The sequence below is a fragment of the Protopterus annectens genome, chromosome 12.part0 (assembly GCF_019279795.1).
Source record: "Protopterus annectens isolate FY-2018-M chromosome 12.part0, PAN1.0, whole genome shotgun sequence".
NCBI lineage: Eukaryota > Metazoa > Chordata > Ceratodontiformes > Protopteridae > Protopterus > Protopterus annectens.
The window spans coordinates 760,587,872-760,605,802 of record NC_056746.1 but is presented as its reverse complement, the minus strand read 5'-3'; the positions used below and the strand labels follow the sequence as shown (position 1 = coordinate 760,605,802).

The following is a 17,931-nucleotide window of genomic DNA, read 5'->3' as shown; positions in this document are numbered from 1 at the left end:
AATTACAATTTTTCTTGTAAAACCTATATTTTTTCTGAAAAAATGTGCTTCCTATGTTTTGCACTTGCTGCTTCCACAAATAGATTATGTTCTTGTAAAAAGTAAAATAAATAAATGAATAAACAATGAAATTCTATTCCCAAAATGAAGATAAATCAGACAAATAGAATGTATTGGGGTCCAGTGTTAGGTATGTAAAATGTACTGTACTTTAAAGTTAAAAGTTCGGAGAACTGTGGTTTCTGCACTCATCATGGTACAAGATATAACACATATGTAATGTGAGACACTAGTATTGTCCACATCCATAAACACATTTACAGTGCATACAGCAAAAGTATCCATGCAGTTAAATCATAAGTAAAATGTGGTTTACTGGAACTGTGGCTATAATCAGAATTAAGTGCACCCAGATCAGATTAATACAGAATCAGAGCTAGATTGCACTTGTGACAAATAAACTCTGTGTTCAACATTCATCCTTCTGCAATCCCAGGCTGTTCCGATAAATCTTATGTGTTATATTTACACCTCAGTGCATATAAAATTACACATACGGTGCCATTTAAAAGCATAGGACCTATGGCATTGTAAATTATATCAATTTTATGAAGCAAAGCAAGTTATATGGTATTTAATACCTAAAAACTCAAAGCATATATTCTGTGGCTCAGCAAGTCACTCCCAAAAATAAGCATTTTGTTATGACAGATGTTATTTTAAGAATAAAAACTTACTCCATAAAATTTACATTTGGATATGATATATCTTATTTCATGAATGGCAAAGTTACTCCAGAAAATAGGCATTTGGGTGTGGTATGTCTTATTTCATAAGTAGTGAATTTAAAACAGAAAATGAGCTTTTGGGATTGGAATGTCTTATTACATGAATAACATATAAATAATAAAAAATACATTTTCTTGATCAGTGCCCAATATATGCTTGACCCTCATCCATAATCACTTTCATGCCTTATGTCCACTGGCTACTGGCATACATTCCACTGACAATGAATAAGATAAAGTACATATCTGAAAATACATTGATAGGTCTCACTGCTCTAAGGTATTAAATGGGAAACAGAAATCTAAGTTTGTTTGAAAACCATCTTATTCAGATGGAAACCCAGTGATACCATACCGGAAAGAGTTTATTATAGCATGGTTACTGCATGGAGAAAATTTGATTAGCACTTAAAGAATATTTACAGCCCAGCTGAAAATGTAATAACAGATCTGGCATGCTAGTTTCATGTCCCTTTACAGATTGCAGTAATGCATATGCCAAATGCATGTCTGATGTAATGCGCTCTCATCAGTACAGTAATTTATCTTATATCCATGGTGTGGGAATCAAACTTGTGGTCTTCTGAACTAGCTGCGCAAGACAAGGAAACTGTTGACATACTAAGCAGTATTACAGGATCATGTTAAGACTATAATACACATTGAAATACGAATCTCGTAAAATACTGCACTATCATTTGCAGCTACATTTGTCTTCATTTTGCCATTAGTAACTGTGGATGTCATGCTTCCGTTACATTTAAAGCATAACTAATATGATTCATAGGGATTCAGTGTAGAGTAAAACATAACTCTTACCACCATTCTCAGAAATGATGAGCTATTCATCTAAACCAGCACTAAGGCTATCTTGAAGCTTGTCTTGCCATTACTGTACAAGGTTTTACTGCTTACATTAGGACATAATCATCACTCCCTTCACTGAACTGCCTGCATCACATGAAGCAGATTAAAACAACATCAGGCAGGTGCCATCTGGCCTTTATGTCTCCTCTGCCAGTCTGAGAAGTCTTTCTGGCAGTGCAGCTGATGACAAGTAGCAGAAAGATTTATAGAGTGCCAAGACATCAAGCACCACACAGTTAGAAGGAATGCAGGGAACAGCATTACTTCATGCCTAGCTACAAGGGATGACTGATCCAAGAGCCCCTGTGTATATAACATAAATGTTGGGCACAGTGCTGTTTCATGCCTGGTTATATTGGGTGACTCTGGGGGTTTCCTGATTAATTAATATAATCTGGGGCACAGCACTTTAAGTATGCCTAAACAGATTATCTCACCCATTATCGAATTCTTTGGATGATTACCACACAACCAGCTAGTGTATAGTTAGTGTCTGGTTAAAAGTTAATACAGTTCAATTTAAATCATATGCCTTCTTAAAATAAGGCTGAGAAAATATACAAACCAGTAATCTTTAAATTATGCTTTTATTAAGACATTGGTTTTACTCAACTTTACTTGTAACTTCAAAAGGAAATTTCTGAAATAAAAAGTCAAGACTCCTTAAATTACTTTCAGGCAATTACTCAGTTGTCCAATTTGTTCAACCAAAGGAATTGCTATAAATGTTATTTGGAACCCGATGTATATGTACGTGTTTCTTTGTCTGCACCAGGAGTATGTGTAAGTTTCAAAACTTGATACTAAATTGACACATAGACAAAGCCAAATGAAGTTTATAAGGCTTTGTGCACATTTGTTAAGCATGATGTGTTTCACTGGATTCATACTACCACAAATAGCTTTCTGTAGTAAAGCTGCCTAAAACAACTATGTTTAGCTGTATCATATTAATTTCTTTTAGAAGAGTTAAGCTTTAGTAATATTGCAAATTAAATGTCATAAAGTACACTAATTCATTATACAGCACCACCTCTCTACACTGTACGCAATTAATCTCAAGTATCTGTTAGCATATTGTACACAATCAACTGCATATCTGTTACTGTTTTATAGCTTTTTTGAAGTTTATAAAGAGAGTAATTCAATGGGTTTCCCTTAAAAAACAATATTCCAACGCAAATGTGCAATATTTTGACCAGATGAGTGCAAATGGACATTTGACAAAAATGAATATTTAACATGTGGTGTACTGCCCTTGCACTTATTGAAGAGGCTACCCCCCCTGTACCCCTGCTACTTAATATATTCAACTCAGAAGTTCACAATTACTCATAAATTGTTGTAATCCTCTGTGTCTCAGCTGGTATGATATATATATATATATATATATATATATATATATATATATATATATATATATATATATACATATATATATATACATATATATATATACATATATATATATATATATATATATATATACATATATATATACATATATATATATATATACATATATATATATATATATATATACATATATACATATATATATATATATATATATATATGGCCACTTCTTGTCAGGCTCAAATTTGCAAATTTAAACTTGCTGCTTATAGATTTAGGAATATTTGTAATGACTAGACTGCTGTCTATTTTCTGATACAATGTTCTTTACATTATCTGTACTCTATAATCTTTCTGCTTGTTATGACTATCTTCATCGGTTCCCTTTACTTTTACAGCCATTGTTATGATTTTTAATGTTAGATCATTGAGCTGTATGATAACCTAATTCAAAAATCTTTGCACATATTAATAATAATGTCCTTTACTTGCAAACATAAAAGTACTCTGGAGTCACTCACCTTGTTCAATCATTTAAATAAGAAATCTTAAAATGTTAAGGATTTTCATGTGTGTGTGGGAGGGTGTTGTGGAATCTCTATTACACCTTGCAACAATGAATCGTATTAATTCACTTATTTACTTGTTTATTTATTTCTACATTTGTTGACTGGGATAGTCTGACTGGGATGAACTCTTTTCAGTAGAGGCTTGAAGATAAAAGTTCCATACATGTTACTATAAGAAAACACGTCTGTACTAAAACAAAGTGCAAACATTATAATATTATAAAACATAATTTATACAAGAAGCAGACTGTATCAAATGCAGTTCACAGAAAAAAAAAGTAATAACAGTAATACATCACTGTACCCAAGTAGCAACTGAAATACAGTCAGAGGTTATTAAATCCAAAGATGCTGGGAAGCTCAGACATAGTATCTTGGTTTATAACTATAATAAATAGCATTCAAGAGAAAAAGTGAGTAAAGCAAATAATCATGGCACAGAGTTTCTGCAAAGCAAAATGCATGAATATACCAAGATGGCAAGAAGGTGATCAACAATGGGCATCACAATTTTAGGTTTAAAATACATTCTGAAACCATTTCTCCCACCTAGTATTCTGACACTACTATTAGTTCTCATAATGCTGCCTTATGACCACATCCTACAGGCCTAAGTTAAGGTCTTAGTGGGTACATAATCTTTCTTCCACCCAGAATGCATAGGAAGCTATTCATTATACCATCTGTTTAAAAAAGTCATCTGAATAATTTGTCTGAATGTTGAATTAACATTATAGCTGTATGGATTCTTTCCTGTTTAAGCTGAAAAGACAAAATAAAAGATGTCAGTATAGATTTTGTGGGGCCAAGTCCGTCTTTTACTGACTAGAAAATTAACTTGACCTTTGAAGACACTCAGAGATTTCACTAACTCCAGTCCTGCTACACGCACAATGTAAAACTAGTCTGTGTTGGTAACCTATGCTCTTGCGTTTATTATCCAGCAAATTAATGATTCATTTGAAAATTACTTAATAGAGGCCCCTCAACCTACTTTTAGTTTAGTGGAGGAAATACACTATATTTCCTCTTGTAGAGCAGTACACATATTCCATTACAGTGGTGGACAGAAGAGCATGTACAGTCTGCAGTTTTGTAGAAGGCTAGATACCTAGTCTTTTTTGCAGTAATCACTAGTCACATATTTTATTTCGTAATATCTGCAATTTGTAAAAACAAATAAATAAATAACTGAACCAAGGAACGATTCATTTCAGCCTTAGATTTCTTGAGGTGGCAGCACTCCAGCATTAATCCGACGCCGCCTCCCCCCCCCCCCCCCCCCCCCACACACACACACACAGTATCTCAAGGTGCACCTCTGAGAGTCACAAAACAAATGGCTGATGTGGGAAGCAATGCGTAAGCGATTTGGGGCATTTTTGCTGTTGAAGATATAATTAAAGACTAAACGGCACCACTGTGAGACGGGGTGAGGGGCAAGAAGTCCACTAGGGAATCTAAAGACCAATTATGAACTAGGTTTGTGCAAATGCTGGCAGTTTTAAAGGGACACGACACAAACGAGAAAAATATGAATTACAAAGCAAAGCAATTTAGCCAAGTACCACTGCTCACCAAAAGAAACAATATGCTGTTACAATGTAAAGTAAAACAATAACAATAAAAACATCATAATCTTACCTGTACCACTCTAGACCTTTGTCATAGTTCCGATCAAAGAAATGTGGTTCTGTACCCACTGCCCTGACGTCCGGGTGAACCCTAATAAACTCCAGTACTGCCCGGGTACCTCCTTTCTTCACTCCAACAATAATGGCATGGGGTAGGTGTTTGGTTCCAAACTTGGGAACCGTGACCACAGTGTTGTTGCCAACGGCACTGCTGCTGGGCTTCCGATGCTGATCTTGACCCGATGTCCCCCCCGAGTGCCCTGTCCTGGTGTGGTTAGTGCTGATTAATAGCAGGGATCCTTGAGCGCTGTGCCCCGGGCTTGAGGGCACTGTTGCTCTATCCATGGTCTCGCTGACCGCCTTGGAGTCAAGGGTCAGAGCGCAGTAATGAGACCTCTGAAGAAGTTTCTTGCTCCCGACATTCTGTAAGAGGATACACCTGTGACTCTCGTAGCCTGGACTCTGCATGATTGTGTCAGAGCAAAAAATGAGGCTATAGCATAAATAGGTAAATGACAGCGACAGGGTAAAAATGAAAATAAATCTTCGGGCAAGCCTGTTGGAGGATGGCACAAGTCGGCTGCTCAGAAACTTATATGCCATGTCTCCATGGATTGAAAGGTTGCATTTTTCCCCTTTCCAGTCTCACAAGGTTTTTCTCCAAAAGTGTGTGGGACATCTGTGTAGCGAAATTGGATATTTTGTGCATTGGTGGTGACAACTCAGAAGTTGGCATAAAGGAAATGCGAAAATTCGTAAATTCACAAAGACGGCGCAGCCCGCCACCTGGTTCTGGGACCTCAACGCTTTAATTTCCAAATCCATATGGGAAGAAGATAGAAAAAAACTTGGACCTTATAAGGGCGACCAGCAACCATAGCTAAACGGCCAAGTTACTTCACATTCAGCTAGGATCTGCAGGTGAACTGTCATCTCCTGTTTTCTGCTTCAGCGCCTTTGCCAAGAAATAGCCTTTCATACACACCGTGCACTATGCTCTGTTAGTAATGAAAGCTCAATTCATTTGTAATGAACAATCTTGCTGGCATTTCTCCTCCCAGCGAGGGGACTCGTAGCTTTTGAGACATGCATTTAGGACACACGCTGGGAGGGATGATCAGTTCCTGGTTCCTGAAGACAAGTGTTCAGCGGTCCTGCAGAGCCTGACCTGCGGGTCTTTAGTTACATGCAGACACCGAAAGCTTCTGATTCATTTACTTGCTCGAACGTGAGTGTTTTATTGTTTCCTCGGATCACCTGCATGTTTATTTGCTTTGCTTGAAGTTCCCTAAGACAGCATCGATAGCGTCAGTAGAAGCACTTAAGAGAATATAAAGAAATATTGCTGGGCGCCCTGTGACGTCACCGTGTTCGCCGCAGCGTTTAATAAGAAGAAAGTGAGCCTGTGGCAGTGGAAGTGTGGGGTGGACCAGCGCATTCCACCGTGGCTCCCAGCAGTTTAATTAGATACAAGTGTACTCGGGCTTCTTTGTTACTTAAAGTGGTGCTGAACAGGTAAAAGTGGGTATTCGTAATGCGCGCACGCACACACACACACAACCATACCCAGGGTAGGATATGAAGTCTGGAATTCAAATGTAGGTCTTTATTTAGTTATAGGTTCATAGCCTATGAATCATAGGTAAGTACTAGGCTACCTGCCCAAGGACATGCATAAGCCTAGCCAGAATGTGTTGGCTTTCGCCACCCCTTAGATTAGTTCCCTGTCCAGCAGAGCCATTAGTTCCCTGCGCCACTGTCCAGCAGAGCCACTGCAGTGATCCCGGGCTAGTGATTTCAATCATCAGTTATTTGCCAGAAAACTACAACTTTTATGAGGAACAGCCAAAAAAAGAAGAAATCTGGAGAGTTGAGAGGTGTGTACATACACACACACACACACACACACACACACAAGCACACGTTTGTATGTAAAGCTAGTTAGATTATAGATAGATGAGTGCCTGTGTATATATACCTCAACACCACATTTTACAAGTGAATGCGGGTGAAATATGTAAAGATCCTGTAGACTCTGAAGTATGCAAAGTAATTCTGCTCCTGAGTTTGGTTTAACAAAAAGCAGGTAGCAGGCTTGGCAGGTGCTGGACATCAGCGGCAGTTAGGGTTGCCACTTTTCAAATGCCCAAAGTTTTTTTGTACAAACGTCAGATTTTGCAAGGCAAAACATACCCACGGCCAGTGCAAAGGACAGAACTTCATTTTTTTGCCGAAACAAACGCTTATTCTTGTAGCATTTTAGTTGCTTATTCTGTTTCTTATAACATTTAGGTGTTTCACAAACAGAATAACTGATTATGCAACTATTGCATTAAATATAGGAAATGTGTTTGTCCTAATATCTCAGGACATTTGCATGTTTTCAGTTTTTATGCAGGACACAACTGCCCAAAGAAGGACTGCCCCTCGCAAAGTGGGACAGGTGGTAACCCTAGGCCAGCAGTCGCAGAACAGCTGAGGCTTTGGCTGCTCCTGCTCTGTCGCCTTCTCTGCATATTTGTATAAAATAGAAAAACGTGCTTTTCTGTCCAGACTGTGCTGCCCACGTAAGAATATTTCATGTACCATTCATAGCTGCTTTTATCTCCGTCATTTTTGTCAACTTCAGGAAATAACATGACCAGCAGAGACTGCCACTTTACGTGCAGGATGCACAAAAGAAGGTTTTTAGTGGTGCACTGCTTCAGGTAACGTTTAAAGTGTCCTGAAATGTATTGTCACTCATTTTCCTGAGCTCGCCGCGTGAGTACTGTTTCAAAGAAAGCAGGCTTGGAAAATACAAATACATGGGCGGTAGAACAAACCAAGTTCTGCCTTTTCTTTGTTTTTGTAGTTTATCTCTTTGATAACATGCAGCACAGTAATCAAGACAAGAAGCCAGTCTGATCCATTCCCTGCGGTCAGTTCTGCCTCACAAAATGTTTGTCTCACCTTAACGTATTAGTGACCGCTGTGATTGCAGCAAGGGTGATGAAGTAACATTGGCAGTTATTAATATTATCAGCATAATTTTACAAATGTCTAGCTACAGTTTTTCTGACTTCACTTTCCTAATTAGTGGCCTCATTTTTCAAAACGTTGCTGATTTGGGGGGACTTCGTTCCTGATTCTGCCCACTAGGGGTTGAGGTGCACGATGATGCCACTTAGGCTCACATGAGGGGGACTTAGCGTGGTCTGTGAATTGAAGCAATGAGCGGGGACTTGCATTAACATTACTTAAGAAAAAACTACATAGTGACATTCCCGAAAGCTTTCAGAGGGCGAAACTCATTTCACTTTGCGGCTTCAAAGCAGAAACTCGTTCAAACAATTGATCACTGCATGTACTTATATTTAGTTTTGTCCTTAGAGATACTTGGTTTCAACATCTATATAGTCTCTTTTAACTTGATGGCTCTCAGAACACAACGCATAATAAAATACATCAGGGTTCGATCTGTTCCAACCAGACAGCTGGCAAACGTTGCCTTAATCTCGCAGGATGATGGTACTATAAGTCTTCGATCATTTTCTTGACCTGCATTTCATCCTTGCAGGTAGGTCACATTTTTCCGACGATTCAGGAATCCAGATTTTTTTCGGTGACAATGGGCATGACTGAGCGGGACACAAGCAGGTTAGTAACTGATTCTCATCATTTAATCCTTCAAATGGAAAAAAAAAAACAACAACATGCTACGCAGCGGAAAACCGTGGCGCACCCAGACATTAGTTAGCACGCATACGGTCTACATTTTAAACATAAAAGTTGATACTTATTGGCTATAAAATGCATCTGAGTAAATCATTCATTGGTGTGCCAGCTGGAATACTGCTGCACTGGAGACATGTATCATAAATGAAGCATAATTTTAAGTAGATTTGAACTCTCAACAGCATCATTCAAACATATCTCTCAACCTGCCAATGCAAGAAATCTGGACAAGGCCAGATTTAATGAGGGACAAAGGCCCTAAAATAGGGACATATTTTAAATACTGCTCCTATAAGCTTAGAAAGTTGTTAGAGTAGAAGGTTTTGCATTATGTACTTTTCTGAAGAATATGAAGTTTGTCATTATTTAGTTTTAATTAGTGACTTCAGTTCTCAATGATTTGTTAGAAAACAGGAGATTTTATGAGGAACAAATTAAAAATATGAGGAGAAAATCTGCATTCTGCAAAAATCTAGACAGCTGAGAAATATGATTCAATACCACATGTTTGGCAGGCTCTCTAATTTCAGCAGCTACAGTAGCAGCTTACAAATTAGAATGGCTGTTAGCCTTCTTAAGGACATGCATTGTAAAATCAGACCGAATAACACATTTGGGGGAGAGATCGTAATAACAGGCATTAATCTAGTTTCTTAAGACCCTCAGTGTAAGAAATGCATAGTTCCATCAGTCATCTCAAGAAGGTCCTTCTCAACAAACCCACAAAAGTCATACCACAAAACAAAAGTGGGGAAATTAGGCTTAATAAACAAATGTAACCATAGTGCTTATGCCCCTGGGTTAAAAATAACATATCAGATTCCTTTCTGTTCTTATGCCAAGTGCATGGACCAGTGTTTCAGTACTGGCCCTGCAAAGCTGCATTATGTGTGTGTGTGTGTGTGGGGGGGGGGGGGGGCAGGGGAGGGGTTATGCACTCTGTAGGTGCTGTCCTTTAAATTAGTAATTTAATTAATATCTCATCTTTCTGAGCTTATAGCATCTGAGGTGGAAATTAAAGATCCCATTGAACTTACTAAAGAAATAAATTTGATCATTGTGTAAGGCCTGAATTTCTACTTTTCATTGCACAAGTCTTCTTTAACACCCACTGAACTAGCTTCCCTGTTTCAATTATTTGTTAAATATTTTTCCCTGCCCTTTCTCATGTTTTGTTCTTACAAAGTAAAATATTACTACTGCTAACAGGTGCTATATTAGAGATCACATTAATCTGCAGTAGCTTCTCTATCCTTACTAAAGTTAAGCCCACCAGATTGAGACCCTGGTAGAAATTAAAGTGTTTTATCACTCCTGAGCTGTCATAGTGGCAGCATCAGACGTCACATTTAGTGAAGTAAAAGATCACTAAATAGTGTTACTTTATTTAAAATTAATTAATGTATTTATTTATTGCATTTCTTTATCAAGATAGTCTGACTGTTTAAAACTACCCCTTTTCAGCACAGGCCCAAGGAGAAAAGCTCCAAAAAAGGAACAAAAAGTATGGTAAGGTGCATAGCATATATAAGGGAAGAATTAAATTATTATAACGATAAATACAAGTAGATGAGTAATATAAATATTGGTACCATTGCAGAAATTGCAAATTACAAACATTCTTGGTGTAAGACAGTACAGTTGTGCAAAATCTTACCTTAACGGTAGATGTCCTTGCCTTCACCACTGCAGTATTCCTTATGAATGGGATTCCCTGCCATGAAGCCCTCCATTTGGCCAGTTTACAAAAGTCTACTGTTACTTTAAGGTACACTGAATGTTACCTATGCACTCCTTGCATAGGGTAAGGCATAAAGGTGACGTTCAGGTGTACCATCATCAGAACTGATTGCCCCAGTAGGAGCAGTAGTCCAAAGAAAACCAAGGAGAACCTGCACATCCAGTACGGGGAAGAAGTAATTGCTATGTAAATTGTTAATCCCTATGTAATCCAATGTAACTACTGTCTGTTTATTTTAACTGTGGAGCTTTTCTCCCCGGGCCTCCGCTGAAAATGGACCTACGTCCAGTCGGACACTCCCGGTCAACAAATATAAACAAATAAATAAATAAAGAAGACCAGGGTGATGGAGGGAGGGAGTGAATACTGCAGTGGTGAAGGCAAGAACATCTACTGTTATGGTAAGATTTTACACAACTGTACTATGTCCTTACATTCACTGCTGCAGTATGCAGTACTAATGGGAGAGTGCCAAAGTTCAAGAAGAAATTTGGGAGGAGGAAGCAGCAGAGCCCTCCAAGAACCCATGAAGAATGGCAGCAGCAAAATCAGCTCTGGCTCTAGAAATACCATCCAACTGGTAATGTTTGGTAAAGGTATGCAGCTTCAAGAATAGAATTAGCATCTAAGCCTTAAAAAAAAGCACCAGCTCTAGTGGAATGAGGCTTTACAGAAGAAGGAAGGCTCTCGCCATTAAAAGTGTAACAAAAGGAAATAGCATTTGAAATCCACATGGAAATAGTTTGCTTGGAAACAACAAAACCTAAAGACCTAGGATGACAGGAAACAAATAACTTGTCAGACATTCTGATAGCTTTAGTTTTATCCAAATAAAATCTGAGCTGTCTATGCACATCTAACATAAGCAGAACCCTCTCACTGTCAGATTGTGGAGAGGGAAAAAAGTAGGCAAATTAATAGACTGATTGATAACTCATTAACCAACTTGAGCATGAAAGAAGGATTAATACACAAAGACACCCTCTTCTCATGAAATATCAAAAAAGTGGGCAAGCTATAAGGGATTGGAACTCAGACACCCATCTGGCAGAAGGAAGAGCTAACAAAATAATTGTTTTCCAAGAACAATGTTGCAAGGAAGCTGAAACAGCAGGCTCAAAAGGAGCCTGAGTCAATTTTTCCAGAACAAACTTAAGATCCCAGGGAGGAGGAACAGTCTTCCTGGGAGGTCTAATATTATGGACATCTTTAAGAAATTGCTTAGCCTCAAATCTAGAAGCTAATGGGGGAGTTAAAGGCAGACAAACAGAAAGAGCTGATAAGTGGGCCTTAAGAGAAAAATCGGCCAAACCAGCATTGAACAACTCACACAAATAAGAGAGAACTGAAGGAACATCCATAGAAAGTGGGTCCAGGTCACGAGAAAGACACCAAAATAGAAAACATGTTCCATTTAGATAAGTAGGATTTCCTAATAGTAGGTTTCCTAGCCTTCTGCAGGACCTGCAGCATGTCCTCAGAAAAAAAAGGTGTCTATGAGGAATTAAAACTCTATCATCCACAGTGCTAGTTGAAGTGTGAACAAGTGGGAATGGATGAGAGACCCCTTGTCTTGTGTGAGGAGATCCAACCTATGAGGTAACTTATGATGATTGCCCCTGGCTAGATGCAGAAGTAGAGAGAACCAGTTCTGTTACAGCCAAAAGGGAGTCACCAAGATTTTGGGAGCATCCTGATGAATCTTGAACAGGACTCTCAGAATGAGAGGAAGGGGAGGGAATGTATAAAGAAACATCCCCTTTCAAGAAAATGAGAGGGTGTCCACCTTCCATACCAGAGTACCTGGGACTCGAGCACAAAACAGAGGAAGTTGTTTGTTCAGAGGGGAGGCAAAGAGATCTACTTGAGGAGTACCCCACTGGTGAACAATGTCCAGAAACACATCCCTGTGAAGCATCCATTCATGGGATTGAGTGAAGGACCTGCTCAGATTGTCTGCATAACATTCCAATCTGAATGAATGCAAACTGTCTGAAGAGTTACTCGACATTAAATATCCAGATCCCATACCAGAAGTGCCAGCCAGCAAAGACGGTAAGATCTCACCCCCCCCCCCATTTATTGATATACCACATGTTTGTGGTACTGTCTGTGAATACCTTGAGAGGCCCTGCAGAGAACAGAGGATGAAAGGCCTGAACAGCCAGCATAAGAACCCTCATCTCTTTGATGTTGATGTGCTCCTTCCGCTGATGAGGTGACCACACTCCCTGAACTTTCAAAGAGCCAAACATTGCTCCCCATCCCACATCTGAAGCATCTGTGAACAGATCCTGAGATGGAAGAGGAGACTGAAAAGGGAGCCCTAGATTCAGAGACAACTGCTGAATCCACTACAGAAGTTCTTTCTTGAGACACAGGAGAAGAGGTACAGGAAAGTCTAAGGATGTGCATGCTGAAGCCACACTGACTTCAGAAACTACTGGAACTTCCTAATGTGGAGTTTGGCCAGAGGGAATATTGGAATGATGGAAGCCATGAACCCCAGAGCACTCAGAAACTCCCTGGCTGTTATGGCGGCTAGGGGAATAAGAGTTTGAAAGAAAGAAATGAGAGTTAATGCCTTTGGAGGGATCAGGGATGCCAGCATTGGCACCATTTGAAACCTGCAACCCAGAAACACATGATCCTAAGAAGGAGTCAGGGAAGACTTTTTGAAGTCTATTGTGAACCCCAGGCTTTGAAGAAGCGAAATGGTAAAATTACGATTTTGCAAAAGGACTGCTGGAGAAGATGCCTGAATCAGCAGACCATCCAAATAAGGAAAGATTTGCATCCCTTGAAGCCTGCAAAAGGAAATCACAGGAGAGAGGCCTTTGGTGAACACCCTTGGGGCAGTAAAAAGGCCAAAGGGCAAAGCACAGAACTGAAAATGCCAGGAAGCAACAGAGAAATGTAAAAACCTCCTGAAAAGAGGACAGATCAGAATATGGAGATAAGCGTCCTTGAGGTCCAGAGACACCAGAAAGGCCCGAGGGAGCAAGAGTGGAAAAAGGGACTGAAGGGACAACATCCGAATAAACTGTAAAAAAAAAAAAGTGGATTGAGGTAACAGACCAACAGTTAAAACAGTGTTCAGACTGGCGGCAAAGAATTTCTGGGGATGGTACACCTGAATGTCACCTTTATGCCCTACTCTACACAAGGAGTGCGCAGGTGACATTCAGCATACCTTAAAGCAATGGTAGACATTTGTAAACTGGCCGAATGGAGGGCTTCATGGCAGGGGGTCCCATTTGTAAGGAATACTGCTGCAGTGAATGTAAGGACATCTTTAGTGATGGTCTAAAGGAAACATGGAGTAAAAATAGATAAGAGGGAGAGGAGCAGGAAAAAGAGGTGTGCTTGTAGATTTAAAGTAGTTGTATTATAGAGGGTTGACTAAGGGAAGTAGAAGTTGCTCAGCTAGAAAGCAGAGAGGTTGTGTTTATAGCAATAAATTTAAATTAGGTCAGTTAGTTGGTTATCTAGCAGAAGTATATTAATATAGTCATGTACGTATTGTTATTTTTAGTTGTAGTTTAAAGGAATTAGTATTTTCTGTACACCTAACAGTGAAACAAATTGAATTCCATAGTCCACAGCAAAGAGAGGAGTACAGGGCATTACCTGCACTGTTGCATGGTTTAGTTACTGCCAGTAGCATTTTATCAGTGGAACATAGTGCTCTGTCAGGGGTATAGAGTTGCTGAAACTTAGATTAGGCATGTCGCTGGTTCATCAATAAGTTTATGAGTAGTGATTAGTTGTGCGTAGGTTAGAAAGTGATTTAGTTCTAACCAATAAAGTTGTTTAAAGGCATGGAAGTGATGATCTCTGTAGTGGTGATTACTGACAAGTTTAGCTACTTTATTACAACATTAGCCTAATATGAATAGTTTAGTGGATTGCAGGTTAATTAGTAGTATATGAGCCACATTTGGGAGTGTTGGGATGTGGAAAGATGAAGCAATGTTTGTTCTTGGCATTTTGTATGAGGCATGGTTTGACTCTGTAAAGGACACCTATTTTCTGGTGAGTTCTTTTTGCTGCCTGTCTTATGTGGTGGTTAAATTTCAGGTTTTCTTCAATAATGACCCCCTGGGAGCATAGTATGGCTTATTGGTTCAGTTCTGGTGTTGTTGGAAGACATTACTGAAAATGACTTTCTTTGGCAGGTAGGTGCTTTGGGGACAATAAGATCAGTTTGGATTCTTATGGAATTTAAACTGTGAATCGGTTAGCCAAGGCTTAATGCTGGAATAAGACTCTAGAGTGAGATGTTGTAGTTTATTTAGGCTGAGTTATCTGCACAATGGATAAAAGTGTCATGCTTAGTTGCTACAGGGACATCATTTATGGATATATTAAAAAGTAAGGGATCTAAAATTGAGCTTTGAAGGGCACTAAATGAGACAGGAGGGAGGGAGGAAGGAAGGGAAAATTGTCATTTTACCACATGGTGTATATCTGAGAGGTAACTGCTAAGCCAGGATAGTAAGGATTCATGAATTCCTAGTTTGGGATTGACAGTTTGATTAGCAATTTTAGGTGTGATACTATGTTGAAGGCAACAGACAAGCCAATAAAAAGTGCTGAGACTAGGATGCCATTGTTACTGCTCTGATTCACAGTGATTATGAAACTAAAAAGGTCTGCAACATAGGAAACAATTCATTGCAGAAGGCAGGACTCAGTTGTTAGTAATAAAGGTGAGATGTTGAGATTGGATACATTTCTTTAGTACCTTTGACAGAAGAGATAAAAAGCTATGAACCTAAAGATGGAACTCTCACCACCTTTGTATAAGGGTAATATGCAGCATTTTTTCCCAAAAGGTTGAGAAACAGCCTTCTGTGATGCAACTCTTTATTAGAACAGAGATTGGGTATGCCAGTGCATCAGCTCCTGTTTTGATATATTCAGATGGTAATTGTCAGGAGCAAGAGTAATCAGTTTTAAGGTTATTAATAGTGCCTTGATTGTAGAAATTTGAATGGGCTGGAGTGAGAGAGCTTTGGAATATGTTCTGGGGATTGGCAGTAGTATAGTGTCAACAGGGACCGAGGGGCTACTAAGAGAGACTACAGATTAAATAAAGTTGGAGGTGAACTGACTAGCAATCAGATCTGCTTTATTAATTGTTTTGGGGAAGGATGCATAGTGGGACCATGATTTAACAGTGAGGAGGATGGGTAATAGTGCCATGATTTAGTAGTGGGGAAGGATGGGGAGTGGTGCCATGATTTAGTAGTGGGAAAGCATGGAGAGAGGGGCCATGATTTAATAGTGGGAAAGATGAGTATTGGTGCCATGATTTAGTAGTGGGGAAGGATGGAAAGTGGTTCCATGATTCAGCAGAGGGGAAGGATGGGGATTGTTGCCATGATTTAGTAGTGGGGAAAATGGAAAGTGGAGCCATGATTCAGTAGTGGGGAAGGATGAGAAATGGTGGCATGATTTAGTAGTAGGGAAGGATGGGGATTAGTTCCATGCTATAGGAGTGGGGAAGAATGGGTACAGGTGCCAGGATTTAGTAGTGGGGAAGGATGGGGAGTGGTGCCATGATTTAGTAGTGGGAAAGCATGGAGAGAGGGGCCATGATTCAATAGTGGGAAAGATGAGTATTGGTGCCATGATTTAGTAGTGGGGAAGGATGGAAAGTGGTTCCATGATTCAGCAGAGGGGAAGGATGGGGATTGTTGCCATGATTTAGTAGTGGGGAAAATGGAAAGTGGAGCCATGATTCAGTAGCGGGGAAGAATGAGAAATGGTGGCATGATTTAGTAGTAGGGAAGGGTGGGGATTAGTTCCATGCTATAGGAGTGGGGAAGAATGGGTACAGGTGCCAGGATTCAGTAGTGGGGAAAGATGGTTGTTGGTGCCATGATTTAGTAGTGGGGAAGGATGGGTACTGGAGCCATGATTTAGTAGTGGGGAAGAATGGGTAGTACCATGATTTAGTAGTGGGGAAAGATGGGGGGGTGCCATGATTTAGTAATGGGGAAGGATGGGGACTGGAGCCATGCTTTAGAAGTAGGGAAGGATGGGGAATGGTGCTATTATTTACTAGTGGGTAAGGATGGGGATTGGTACCATGATTTAGTAATGGGGAAGGATGAGTAGTAGGGCTATTATTTAGTAGTGGGAAAGATGGATATTGGTGCCATGATTTAGTAGTAGGAAAGGATGGGGAGTGGTGCCACAATTTAGCAGACGGAAAGGATGGGGATTGATGCCATGATTTAGTAGTGGGGGAGGATGGGCAGTGGAGCCATGATTCAATAGTGGGGAAGGATGAGGAATAGTGCCATGATTTATTAGAAGGGAAGGATAGGAAGGGATGGGTATTGGTGCCATGATTTAGTAATGTGCCATGATTTAGTAGTGGAGTAGGATGGGTGTTGCTGCCACAATTTAATAGTAGGGAAGAGTGGGTGATGGCACCATGGTTTGGTAGTGGGGAACAATGGGTATTGATGCCATAATTTAGTAGTAGGGAATGATGGGGAATAATACCATGATTTAGTAGTGGGGAAGGATGGTATTGGTGCCATGAATTATTAGTGGGAAATATGTGTTTTATAGCCATGATTTGGTAGTGGGGAAACGTGGGGAAGGGGTGCCATGATTAGTAGTAGGAATGATTGAAATTGGTTCCATGATTTAGTAGTGGGAAATGATGGGGATTGGTGCCATGATTTAGTAGTGGGGAAGGATGCGTATTGGTGGCATGATCTAGCAGTGGCAAAGGATGGGGAGCTGTGCCATAATTTAGTAATGGGGAAGGATGGGTGTTGGTGCTATGATTTAGTAGTGAGGAAGGATGGGTACTGGTGCAATGATGTAGTAGTGGAGAAGATTGGGTACTGGTGCCATGATTTAGTAGTGTGGAAGATGTGGAGTGTTGCCATGATTTAGTAGTGGGGAAGGATGGGGAGTGGAATCGTGATTTAGTATTTGGGAAGTATGGAGAGTGGAGCTAATCCCTCCACACCACATGCTCCAGAGACCTCAACCTCATTACCAGAACCAACAGCACATGCTGCAGGGACATGTTCATAACCCAGAGACTGCCGTGCTATGAAATAGACTTCCCATACATGTCAAACAGAGCACCTCACTGGCCCTCTTCAAGAGAAATCTTGATGTGTGGATGGGAAATAGAAAATTCACCCTGGTGATCACTCCAGTGGCTTTACTTGACAGAGGCACTCTGAACTAAGGTCGGGTGGCATAATGCCAGGGTAATCCTATGG

At 39.8% G+C, this 17,931-nt stretch overlaps 1 protein-coding gene across 1 annotated transcript in view; it reads right to left on the bottom strand.

The window, feature by feature from the left end:
- Window positions 1-6,887, bottom strand: part of HS3ST2 (heparan sulfate-glucosamine 3-sulfotransferase 2) — a 966,442-nt gene extending 959,555 nt beyond the window's left edge. Inside the window, exon 1 of the mRNA XM_044089816.1 lies at window positions 5,225-6,887. Coding sequence (XP_043945751.1) covers window positions 5,225-5,817 — 593 coding nt within the window. The 5' untranslated portion in view covers window positions 5,818-6,887. The remainder of the gene's footprint in view (window positions 1-5,224) is intronic.
- Window positions 6,888-17,931: the final 11,044 nt, after the last annotated feature.